Source organism: Diaphorina citri, unplaced genomic scaffold (assembly GCF_000475195.1).
Source record: "Diaphorina citri unplaced genomic scaffold, Diaci psyllid genome assembly version 1.1 scaffold134, whole genome shotgun sequence".
NCBI classification, from domain to species: Eukaryota; Metazoa; Arthropoda; class Insecta; order Hemiptera; family Psyllidae; genus Diaphorina; species Diaphorina citri.
Genome location: NW_007377571.1, coordinates 77461 through 90708, shown reverse-complemented (window position 1 = coordinate 90708; position 13248 = coordinate 77461). Strand labels below are relative to the sequence as shown.

The 13248-nt window shown below is 37.8% G+C and overlaps 1 protein-coding gene across 1 annotated transcript; it reads right to left on the bottom strand.

Moving 5' to 3' along the window:
* Nucleotides 1–517: 517 nt before the first annotated feature.
* Nucleotides 518–12119, bottom strand: LOC103525048 (round spermatid basic protein 1-like protein; the record flags this gene model as incomplete). The annotated part of the gene is made up of 9 exons (XM_017449848.2): nucleotides 518–1827; nucleotides 2016–2171; nucleotides 2669–3004; nucleotides 3445–3595; nucleotides 9567–9706; nucleotides 10338–10477; nucleotides 11263–11405; nucleotides 11806–11946; nucleotides 12090–12119. Coding segments are annotated over 9 exons (1929 nt in total), but the record flags the coding sequence as incomplete, so codon positions are not given.
* Nucleotides 12120–13248: the final 1129 nt, after the last annotated feature.

Genomic DNA, 13248 nt, shown 5'->3' with positions numbered 1-13248 from the left:
TCAATCAGCCCTAACTAGGGTGATTGGTTTCTATATCTAAATTAGTACTTTATCCTCACAAAAATAAATTTGGAGCTCAATAGTTTGAATACTCCAAAACAGTTAAAACCAACTCTAACTCTAATTAACTTACTCACAAGTAGAACTTTACATTAGAGTTCATAGGTATTGAAAATTGAGATGTGTGTAGACTGTACACTTAATTATTTTCATATAAATAAAACCTTTAACATACTAGAAGAGCTTAATGAAGACTCTTGCCAGGTCTAATGTCTAAACTATTAGAGGCATATTTCAAGGGGTACTGTACAACTGGCTGTAAAATATTTGCAAATGAACGTCAAGTGTCAAGGAACGAACATTACAACACTACGGGATAAAGAATAATATTGTTTATTTAAGGTATCTACCAGAGTGCAACACAAAAACTTTTTTTACCTTTTCATAATAAATTAGTTAGTTATGCCCCTTGAAACATCAAGAGTTGTTTCTATAAACGTGAATAGCAATAAATAACCTACGGGATAAAGAATAATATTGTTTATTTAAGGTATCTACCAGAGTGCAACACAAAAACTTTTTTTTACCTTTTCATAATAAATTAGTTAGTTATGCCCCTTGAAACATCAAGAGTTGTTTCTATAAACGTGAATAGCAATAAATAACTAAATTCAATAACATATCTCCGTTACTCGTAAGTTAATGCAATAAAATATTCAAACGCACTGTTCGGTTACCTAGCCTACAAAAATTAAAATGGGTATGCCATGATGTGATATTGAAAGAAAAAGAAATACTAAAATATTTTGTCAAATCAAATAAAATTCATGTATCGACTGTATAAACTATGATTTTTTCCCTTAAAATGTTAAAATTATAGAATCTATACAAAATTAAAATGACACTATACAATTAATATTAAAATACTTATTTACAAGTTTAAAACGTTTAACTACAAATGAAAAGCATCGGATAAAACACGATCAGATTACCTGAACAACATTATTAGAAGAAAAAAGAACATTGTACTGCTTTTGCATGAACACAAGAAAAGTGGTTCAAATAATCTGAAGTGTTATAAAACGGAAGCTTCAGGTAAAAAAGTAAGAAATAAAACTAATTAAAACACTAAAAACTAAAAAATATCACTAATTTTCTTCTTGTCCATATCAGCCATGATTTGGTCAAGAATATTGACGGGTGTTGATTGCAGCTTTTCCACTTTACTTGGCGTTTTGTTCTCATCCTTGTCTTTGGCGGGAGATTGGAACAAACTCTTGGACACTTGCTGTTTCTTCAGATCCTTATCTTTGTTCTCTTTCACGCTTGACTTTTTCTTTTCCGAGTGAACTTTCGCCGTGTTTTCATCACTGGGTTTCTTTTCAGACGTTGTAGAGATGGTTTTCACCGAGATCCCGTCTTCTTTCAGTGTGGTTTCTTTCTTAGAGCTATTTTCGATTGAAGGTTTCTGTTCGCTTGTTGAACTCGTTTTGGAAACGCCATCTTTATCCTTGCTTTCTTTACTACCGCTTTCCTTACTTTCTTTGTCTTTGTGGGCACTGTCCGCATGAGATTTGTCTTTATCCTTGAGCTCAGCTTTAGGATAATTGGAACTATTAGACTCGGTTGAGTATTTCCTTGGTGTATTATTACTGGTGCTTGAGCTACCAGTGTGCTTAGCTTTGTCAGAGTGATGAGAGCTCGAACTACTTAGACTACTGCTACTCGAAGACTTGTGCTTCATTTTGTCCTTTTCCCCTCTATCTCTTTCTTTCCCTCTATCCCTCTCTCTTTCACGTTCCTTGTCTCTACTCTTGTGCTTATCAGGATGGGACCTACTCCTATCTCTATCACGCTCTCTCTCCCTGTCTCTATCACGCTCCCTCTCCTTGTCTCTATCTCGCTCCCTCTCCTTGTCTCTCGGCTTATCCCTATGCTTCCCATCCTTGTCCTTCTCATCTCGACTCCTCGAAGACGACTTGCTTCGTTCGTATCTCTACTCTTGTGCTTATCAGAATGGGACCTACTCCTATCTCTATCACGCTCTCTCTCCTTGTCTCTATCACGCTCCCTCTCCTTGTCTCTATCTCGATCCCTCTCCTTGTCTCTCGGCTTATCCCTATGCTTCCCATCCTTGTCCTTCTCATCTCGACTCCTCGAAGACGACTTGCTTCGTTCGTAAACGTGGTAGTTTCAATGTCCGAGTTCTTGCCAAGCACTGCATTCTTTACTGTTAGGTTAGGGTAGTGTTCGGCCATATAGTCCAAGAGATCAGGTAGATAAGTAGCAGCGTTGTGAACTATACCCATCACGTTAAGAGTGTGTCCTATTGCTTTTTAATATGTACTCAATCGTATGCTAGTTAATTGTGCTATTTTCCCCCTCTAGTAAATTATATTAATTTGCTGCCAAACAGTGCTAGATGACTCCTGTGTCTAGTAGGTAAGCTAACAGGGGTTATCCAAGTAAAACATAATGTATGCGAGAAGGTTGGCGCCTTAAGAAATACAACCGAATTAGAAGTTAGCACCTTAGTGTTGTCCAAGTTTTCAAGTTCCAATAAGAAAAGAATGCGTCTCGGACTATTGTAAGGTGTTGACAAAAAATTCATGTAACCAGGAGATTAAGCACAAGTCCCAAAAATAAATTTAATTGGTAAGTCTATTACTTCGTTCGTGGTTTTTCTTCTCGCTCTCATGTTGATTCTTTTCGTCCACACTTTTGATTTTCTTCGCATTCTTGCTCTCATCATCGTCGTGTTTTCGTTTCGTAGCCGAGTGGCTGATCTTCTCTTTGCCGCTGCCTGTGCTATCCTTGTGATCCCTCTTGTAAGGGGTTCCATTGACCTTGGTTGGCGTTCCATTTACCTTGGACGGGGTTCCGTTGAGGAGATCCTGTTTGTTCTTTTCTCTGTACACATGACGGGAACTTAGCTGAGATACGGTGCGGGTGTGAATGAACTCGTCTGGGTTATCGTAGTATTGCTTGAGACGGACGTGCCATGCTGGAATAATGGGTAATAAAGAGGTATGAGTAGTCTGGCTGGGAGACGTTAAACAGGGAGTAGACCAGCTTAGTCTGCCTGGGGGATTTTAAACAGGCAGTAGACCAGCTTAGTCTGGCTGGGGGACTTTAAAAAAGGAGTAGACCAGCCTAGTCTGGCTGGGGGGGGGACTTTAAACAGGGTGGATACCAGCCTGAAATTTCCCTTGCTAGAGAAATAGCAAAGGTTGAGTGCGAAGGGCATCCACTCGTCAAATTTGTAGCCAAAACCAAATGTCAGTCCAAAGCAATCACCCTAAAACGCCGACCGAAAAACGCCGACCCTGTCTGTACACGGGAAAAGGAGAAGAAGGTAAGTTATTAATAGGAAACCTAGGCAATGTGATATGTATATTAATTCTGTTTTCTATTCCTACAGACTTTCGCTATATTCCAACTTACCCACACTGGTGACTGCAGACACAGTTCTAAACTGATGAATGACATTTCTGGGCAGGAAATAAATGTCATTGTCTCTCAGTTGAATTCTGGCGAACCTGAAGCCTTCCCGTCTGAGCTGATTTAGTTTGGCATCTTCGATCCATTGCACACACTGGAAAACAGATGGAAATTAATAGGAATTATGTTCCTCATTATCGAAGCCTTTTGCATGGAAAGCAAGCGCGTTGCTACTGGACTAACCATGCCCCCACAATATCTTTCAACATGGCTAGAGACCATCACCCTGGTGTAATGGTGTATGGCTGATAGAAGAGATAGTCAGGTTCTTTCTTGAGTTCACACTCAACTTTAGGCAGGACACACTCCTTGCTTGAATCATTCTCAACAGGGGTTGGCAAAATTTCTACCACTGGTTCAATATTCTCAACACTAGTTAGCTGATCATGAGGAGTTTTTGGAACATTTGCTACCTCACTTTGTTCAGCAGTTTCTGTTTTCTGTGGTGTACTAGTAACTTCTTCATTCTCTGAAAATGTGCTGCTTGGTTCTTCTTTTGTTGAATCAGGAGATTTTTCTCTTTCTACTATTTCTTCTTTTATGAAATCTACAGCATCACTGATTTCTTGGTTTTCAACATGAGAAACACCTCCATTCAAAAGACCATTAGGAAGTTCTAGGTTAGTGTTTGATTTAGATTCAGGGGCTTCAGTTTGATTGATTGAGATCACAGGAGTATCAGCCACATCACTTGGACTTGGAGATAGTAATGGAGTATGGCATCCATTGTTTAGTTTTACTATTGCATCATGTTGCATAGGAGTTTCAGTGGGCACCTTCTCCAAGTTGCCATTGATTTTTATTTCTGTGGTGCTTGATGTAGATGTAACAGTATGATCACAATGCACAGCATCTGAAGATGTAGCTGAGAGGTCTTTCATTTTCCTTAGATATCCTGAAACCAAAAACACAAATAATTAGAGTTCATCAAAGTCCAATAAATAATATACAGGGGAAAATTAATCTCTGAAATTAAAATTTTGTAACACCCCCCAGTATATGTATAACAAAGTGTAAGTCCAATAAATAATATACAGGGGAAAATTAATCTCTGAAATTAAAATTTTGTAACACCCCCCAGTATATGTATAACAAAGTGTAGGTGCTTTTACTATTAGGACCTAAATATGATGTTGCAAACTTACCAAAGTAAATATATGGTGGAAACTTTGAAAAAAGGTTCTCATCAACACAACAACCATTGTATCCTGAAAGAAGATGTAAAAGATACTTATAAGATTTGCCAAGAATAAAACAATGGATGATTTTCCTCCCCTGTCAAAGAAACTTGGTTTGAGTTGAAAGATTGCAGTAAACAAAGTGTGAAACAATCCAAAAATTTAGTGCCTGGAAAAAGGTCACAGATGTGGCCTTTTTAAAGACAAACTGAAAGGTCAATGATTTGATTGAATAATAGTACATACCAACTTTTGTACTTTATTCTTTTTCCAGACCACAATTCAATTATACTTTAGGTCATTATTCGGAAGCTACAACAATGAAAAAGAAATCTCCTTTTTGTGTAACCTAACCCTATAGTGTTTTATAGGTCACTGCTCATTAGTGACAGCTCCTTTTGCTAGCAATTTTCCATTGACATGACTTCTGAACAGGTACCATACTTTCTTCAAAATCAATCACTGCTAGACTCATGTCTCTCCTTCTTACTAGGGATTCCAGACTCTCCCCCTCCATGACTGCTAGAGTGATCTGACCTTTTATCATCTCGTGAACTTCTTGAGTCATCATGGCTTCTCTTATGTTTGTTCTCAGATACATGATGATTCTCTTTGTGATCATTAGGAGGTTTGTACTCGAGGTTCACATCAGGTTCTTTCTTGAGTTCACACTCAAATTTAGGCAGGACACACTCCTTGCTTGAATCATTCTCAATAGGGGTTGGCAAAATTTCTACCACTGGTTCAATATTCTCAACACTAGTTAGCTGATCATCAGGAGTTTTTGGAACATTTGCTACCTCACTTTGTTCAGCAGTTTCTGTTTTCTGTGGTGTACTAGTAACTTCTTCATTCTCTGAAAATTTATTCATCTATAATCACCATTTTTGTAGACACGGTCAAATGTCCATTCAAATGGACACTGAGCACTTAGTACTACAAAAATTATTTCTAGCCTGGGCACTTACTACTACAAAAATTTTGTCCATTCAAATGGACATTGAGCGCGAAGAGGATAAGACTCATATGTGGCCTGTGTCATAGCATGCCCATGCTGTAATAGGTACAGTGGTGTGAATGGTGGTCAGAACTTGTGCATAGCTAGCACCGTTTTCAGCTATTCCAGGCTTCTTCTTGAAAGATACCTATTTTTCAAAATGTCATTTGATTGAAACTTTTTTTTTCTGCTTAAATGGGGGGGCCAGTGCTGAAACTTGGGAGTTCCCTAACTTACGGTCCGACACTAGATTCAGGACCTGCTGAGTACTGCTGCTTCCACCATGTTTGTTCACCCACTTTCCCCTCATCCTAATTTTTCTTAGGTTGTCAGATCAGATATATTTTACCTCTAGAGAGGGATTTTTATTTTGGCTGGGATTTTTCTCCTTCAAAAAAAAAAAAAAAAAGGTTTGGGGTGGGTTTCACACGTTTCACCAACCTTCTTTGTGTTGAATATTGCTACCAAAGGAACTGGCACAAACAAGCAGTGACCAGTGTTATTATAGGGTTAGGTTACACACAAGGAGTTTTCACAATTAGAGCAGTGTTTAGTGTTATTATAGGGTTAGGTTAAATACAAAAAGGAGCTTTTCTTTTCCACGGACGTGACTTCTGCATAATTCTGCGTGACTTCTGACAGTTTCATTTGTCCATACACGGTGGGTTTTGAGTCAGCTATGTGTGATACATTCCTAGGGTGTATCATGCCCATGATTAATTCACCGGGTATGGAGTTTGATATTCATACGCGACTTGAAAAAGTTCATACTGGATGAATATTCACGCAACTTCAAACTTCAGAATTACCCAACAAATTTACATCTCTTCAGTTGAACTTTGATAATTTCAGGCAACTCTTAGGTACAAAGCTCATCAAGCAATCCTATGTGATGATGATGATTAAGAGACCTAGAATGGTGAATTTAGAATGAAAATCTCGTTTGAATGATTTATTTGGACACTAGATAAGCTATTGAAATTTTAAAAGTTTGGTAGGTAAAGTTATACATTTGTTTCCTGGATTCCTGGAAACTTGGGATTTTCGTACCACGGTAGTCCAGGAAAAATTAACTTACCAACTTTGAACTGCACTTGTCCTTTCCTTTTACAAAGATATCACGTTTGATGATGATGATTAAGAGACCTAGAATGGTGAATTTAGAATGAAATGATGATTAAGAGACCTAGAATGGTGAATTTAGAATGAAAATCTCGTTTGAATGTTTTATTTGGACACTAGATAAGCTATTGAAATTTTAAAAGTTTGGTAGGTACTCTAAAGTTATACATTTGTTTCCTGGAAACCTGGGATTTTCGTACCACGGTAGTCCAGGAAAAATTAACTTACCAACTTTGAACTGCACTTGTCCTTTCCTTTTACAAAGATATCACGTGAACGTGGTAGTTTCAATGTCCGAGTTCTTGCCAAGCACTGCATTCTTCACTGTTAGGTTAGGGTAGTGTTCGGCCATATAGTCCAAGAGATCAGGTAGATAAGTAGCAGCGTTGTGAACTATACCCATCACGTTAAACGCGTGTCCATTTTCATCCTCCTTGAATACAACCTGGTAGAGAATGTAAAAGAAGAATACTGGGTCATGGTTTACCTCTGTATGCAAAAGGAATCGACTAGAATATTTTTCTGCAGCATGGCCAAAATAATTATGATGAACTTCAATTATAATATTTTTTATTTTTTAAAATATAAGTTTGAAGTGACCAAATATGCCTGAAGTATGTGCTTAAATTTTACTTGGTCCCTTTGATTTGAAACAATTTCAATGACTACTCTAACTTACTCTGAAATACTCATCCACAAGTTCATCCATCTCTCGCTTGGATAGATGTTGGATTAACAATTTCAATGACTACTCTAACTTACTCTGAAATACTCATCCACAAGTTCATCCATCTCTCGCTTGGATAGATGTTGGATTTGTTCTTGTTCCATGTGAATCACAGTGGCTCCTCCATTAGGATAAACCTCGCACCTCATCAAATGACCATACTTCAAATATTCCACACCAGAATGAGCACAAGGTGCTGTACTTAGACTTTGTTCTGACTTGTAGCCGGAACATTCAACTCCCACTGTATGACTACAGCCAGGGCGATGACATTGGATGGTAAGGCCTGCTATATTCATGCGCTCCTTGATACAAGTTGCACAGTAAGCGGTGGGAGGAGGGCGAGATCTATGATGACTGGAGGAGGAGGAGGAGGAATGGTGGCTGGAATGACGTGACCTGGAGGAGGAAGAGGAGGAATGATGACTAGACTTCTTCCTATGATCACTGCTAATGGTGGCTGGAATGACGTGACCTGGAGGAGGAAGAGGAGGAATGATGACTAGACTTCTTCCTATGATCACTGCTAGACTCATGTCTCTCCTTCTTACTAGGGATTCCAGACTCTCCCCCTCCATGACTGCTAGAGTGATCTGACCTTTTATCATCTCGTGAACTTCTTGAGTCATCATGGCTTCTCTTATGTTTGTTCTCAGATACATGATGATTCTCTTTGTGATCATTAGGAGGTTTGTACTCGAGGTTCACATCAGGTTCTTTCTTGAGTTCACACTCAACTTTAGGCAGGACACACTCCTTGCTTGAATCATTCTCAACAGGGGTTGGCAAAATTTCTACCACTGGTTCAATATTCTCAACACTAGTTAGCTGATCATCAGGAGTTTTTGGAACATTTGCTACCTCACTTTGTTCAGCAGTTTCTGTTTTCTGTGGTGTACTAGTAACTTCTTCATTCTCTGAAAATGTGCTGCTTGGTTCTTCTTTTGTTGAATCAGGAGATTTTTCTCTTTCTACTATTTCTTCTTTTATGAAATCTACAGCATCACTGATTTCTTGGTTTTCAACATGAGAAACACCTCCATTCAAAAGACCATTAGGAAGTTCTAGGTTAGTGTTTGATTTAGATTCAGGGGCTTCAGTTTGATTGATTGAGATCACAGGAGTATCAGCCACATCACTTGGACTTGGAGATAGTAATGGAGTATGGCATCCATTGTTTAGTTTTACTATTGCATCATGTTGCATAGGAGTTTCAGTGGGCACCTTCTCCAAGTTGCCATTGATTTTTATTTCTGTGGTGCTTGATGTAGATGTAACAGTATGATCACAATGCACAGCATCTGAAGATGTAGCTGAGAGGTCTTTCATTTTCCTTAGATATCCTGAAACCAAAAACACAAATAATTAGAGTTCATCAAAGTCCAATAAATAATATACAGGGGAAAATTAATCTCTGAAATTAAAATTTTGTAACACCCCCCAGTATATGTATAACAAAGTGTAGGTGCTTTTACTATTAGGACCTAAATATGATGTTGCAAACTTACCAAAGTAAATATATGGTGGAAACTTTGAAAAAAGGTTCTCATCAACACAACAACCATTGTATCCTGAAAGAAGATGTAAAAGATACTTATAAGATTTGCCAAGAATAAAACAATGGATGATTTTCCTCCCCTGTCAAAGAAACTTGGTTTGAGTTGAAAGATTGCAGTAAACAAAGTGTGAAACAATCCAAAAATTTAGTGCCTGGAAAAAGGTCACAGATGTGGCCTTTTTAAAGACAAACTGAAAGGTCAATGATTTGATTGAATAATAGTACATACCAACTTTTGTACTTTATTCTTTTTCCAGACCACAATTCAATTATACTTTAGGTCATTATTCGGAAGCTACAACAATGAAAAAGAAATCTCCTTTTTGTGTAACCTAACCCTATAGTGTTTTATAGGTCACTGCTCATGAGGTCCCCCTGGACCCTAAGGGCCTTGAAAGCATTGTTGGCTTAGGAAGAATCCTCCTATATTTGTATTTTCCTGTATGATATTATTAAATAAAGAAAATAAAACATTAAACAAACCTGGGATGCAGGAGGCTCGTGGAGATCAATGTGCAACTTGTACACCAAATCTGTAAAGTCCCCAGCGTAGAATGCCACCACATCCTTCGTAACTCGGTTAACACCTGGGTCGTGGCCTGCGTGGATTGATTTGAGAACACCTGAAATGAAAATTTAGATGTAGATTCGTATAAGCTTAACCTATCCTTTAGGGCAGTTGCCCCTACACCTTAGCCTCAGAGTGGGCTTTTTGTGTATAGAGTTATAGATGCAACTCTATGCCAGCCTGTTTGGAAGGTAGCGTGCCTGTCTTGTAAGCACCAGAAAGCGGTTTGGATTCCCGCTCGCATCCTTTAGGGCAGTTGCCCCTACACCTTAGCCACAGAGTGGGCTTTTTGTGTTTGGAGTTATAGATGCAACTCTATGCCAGCCTGTTTGGAAGGTAGCGTGCCTGTCTTGTAAGCACCAGAAAGCGGTTTGGATTCCCGCTCGGGTCGGACTTGTTCTTAAACACTGTTGGGTTGTATTGAAACAAATATTCGAAGTTAGGAAAATGGAGGAAAATTATAATGTTGAATTTAGGTGAAGATTGCTGATTTGTGACATAATACCACAATTAAACAATTCTTTTAATCTTAATATTCGAAGTTAGAATGGACCTTCACAGAGTTACCGAGTCTTCAATCAAGTATTATTATAAACAGATAACCTCTCCTCCTTCTCTCATCGATTTCGGTACGGTAAGACCTCATACAGTTCCCTCTATCAAACCTCTAAAATAAAAGAACTTACCAACAGCTGCTGTAGTGATTCTTTCCACTGCCTGACCCACGTGGTCGGCATGAGCTCTAGTCCTATCCTCAAACATGTACTCCCTAGCATCAGTAAGACGTGGCAACAGCTGCAGATTGTTTAGCTCGTTGATAAGCGGCCTGAATTAGAAAAAAAGGTCTAAATTAATGCTTATTTCTTATACATTAATAAACAATACATACAGAGTGTAAATTATTGAGGAAAAAATCTCGAAAAATTGACATTTTTTTGCAGGTATAAAATAGTATGGGTTCCTATACATAGATTAAATGGTGAAAAAGGGGGAGCCAAAGAAGTTGCCTTTAGAAGTAGAATGAATATCTAATAATGAATTGCCTTAGACGTGAGTTGTTTCCTCCTCAGTCGACACAACTTGAGCTATTCTTGCTGAAGTTTTAGAGGAGGAGGATTGAGTTCTAGGTTTATTGAGCCTGTGAAAGAAATGTTCGATGAAATAAAATAATAATAATTCATTTACCTTCGTCTGGTTGATTTGGTAGACGATTTGATTTCGGCCGTGGGTACCATTTGCTCTCCAGGTCTGATCCAGATTAGAAAAAAAGGTCTAAATTAATACTTATTTCTTATACATTAATAAACAATACCTACAGAGTGTAAATTATTGAGGAAAAAATCTCGAAAAATTGACATTTTTTTGCAGATATAAAATAGTATGGGTTCCTATACATAGATTAATGGTGAAAAAGGGGGAGCCAAAGAAGTTGCCTTTAGAAGTAGAATGAATATCTAATAATGAATTGCCTTAGACGTGAGTTGTTTCCTCCTCAGTCGACACAACTTGAGCTATTCTTGCTGAAGTTTTAGAGGAGGAGGATTGAGTTCTAGGTTTATTGAGCCTGTGAAAGAAATGTTTGATGAAATAAAACAATAATAATTCATTTACCTTCGTCTGGTTGATTTGGTAGACGATTTGATTTCGGCCGTGGGTACCATTTGCTCTCCAGGTCTGATCCAGAGTATAGGGCCATCATTCGATTCCATGGGAGTCTTCATTTTGGCCGCAGCTAGGGGCCCCCAAGGCATTGTCTTTAGAGGCAAGAAAATGGAGATCAAGTAAGGAAACATTGTTTCGTGACGAGACTACACATTTACACACAAATTTTTATACTTATTCGAGCAGGATAAACAAGGTATGAATATATGACATGAATTTCACACGGACATGAATGCGTCACAGAAGATCCTAAGTTCAATTCCCGGGGGGAAAGGGAAAAAAATAGGGTGCCTTGGTTTTTGGGGTGCATTCCATCAGTGGGCAATTAGGTATTGCATATATTATTACAAATTATTAGTACTAAGAGTTAAGAGGGCTGTGGTACACACAGAATTTGCCCATTTTTACAGTGTCAATCACCACAAACAAACCCAAGATTTAGACCTGACATGTAAACAGTAAAGCAGCTACATTTTTTTCTTCTTTTTTTACCTTTTGAAGGAATGGATTGGCTTCGAGACGGCTCAGAAAGTCTGGGAAATATCCTCCTACTTCTTCGTTGGCTGTTCCCACGACACTGACAGAATTCAGAGGTCCGTACCTAAATGTTCCGCTAGAGAATGTTCTTACAACCTGGAAAAAAGGAGGTTCATTTGTGAAAATAAATATAGAATACATAGTAAATTAATATTAAAAACCTTAGCAGTTATACTGAGACGGTAGGAATGATTGTGAGAAGGAAGCAGTAAAAGAAAAAGGAAAAGCATTTCACTTACTTGTTCTCGATACTCGCCAAACGTGGTAAAATGAAAGAAAGTTAATCAACAATCATTTTAACGTGAATCTCTCAACCCAAACCTTGGACTATCGTTTAGAACAAAAGTCAATGTTTATGGCAAAATAGGTTTCTATATTTCTTAAACACTGTTGGGTTGTATTGAAACGAATATTCGAAGTTAGGAAAATGGAGGAAAATTTTATATGTTGAATTTAGGTGAAGATTGCTGATTTGTGACATAATACCACAGTTAAACAATTCTTTTAATCTTAATATTCAAAGTTAGAATGGACCTTCACAGAGTTACCGAGTCTTCAATCAAGTATTATTATAAACAGATAACCTCTCCTCCTTCTCTCATCGATTTGGCTCTCTCTCTCTCTCTCTCACTATCGGTCCGGTTCATCCAAAAATTTGAAAGTAACATTCCAATATCAATTTAGGAGGTGTCCTAAATATCGGAACACTTTAGGAGGTGTCCTAAACTTGGTAAACTAACTGTTCTGTTTCTCTCCTCTCTTCCAGAACTCTAACTTTTTTCAATATCACCAACCGTTTGCGGCCGAATTTTTTCAATATTGCGATAAATTTTTGATCCTTGATGTTAAAAGTCTTATCCCTGTTAATAGTAAGGAAAACATCACTCTATACAAATAGAATTAAAAATCTTCTGGGGGGGTTTTATTCAAATTAAAATACATAGAACAACGACTTTTTTTAAATTAATAAAATAAACTTTGAAAGTAATAAAATCTACGTAAGATATACGAAGTAAAAGTAATAAACATTATCAAGCGGCACATAACAATTACAGCAGAGAAACGGTTTATGCAAGAAATATGCATATGGGATGGCTATAGTAAAAAAAATGCAATGTGAACACTATACCTAGTGCTAAGTGAAACACAATTCCTTTAGTGACAATAGGTATCTATGGGTGGATGATATAGTGTAACCTAACCCTATAAAACACTGGTCACTGCTCATTAGTGACAGCTCCTTTTGCTAGCAATTTTCCATTGACATGACTTCTGAACAGGTACCATACTTTCTTCAAAATCACTTCCTTGTTGCAGAGAGTTTAAAATGATCAATTCTTCATCATATTTTTTAAGGTTAGAGAGAAATACTGATATTGCAATGAGTTGTGTCTGAAA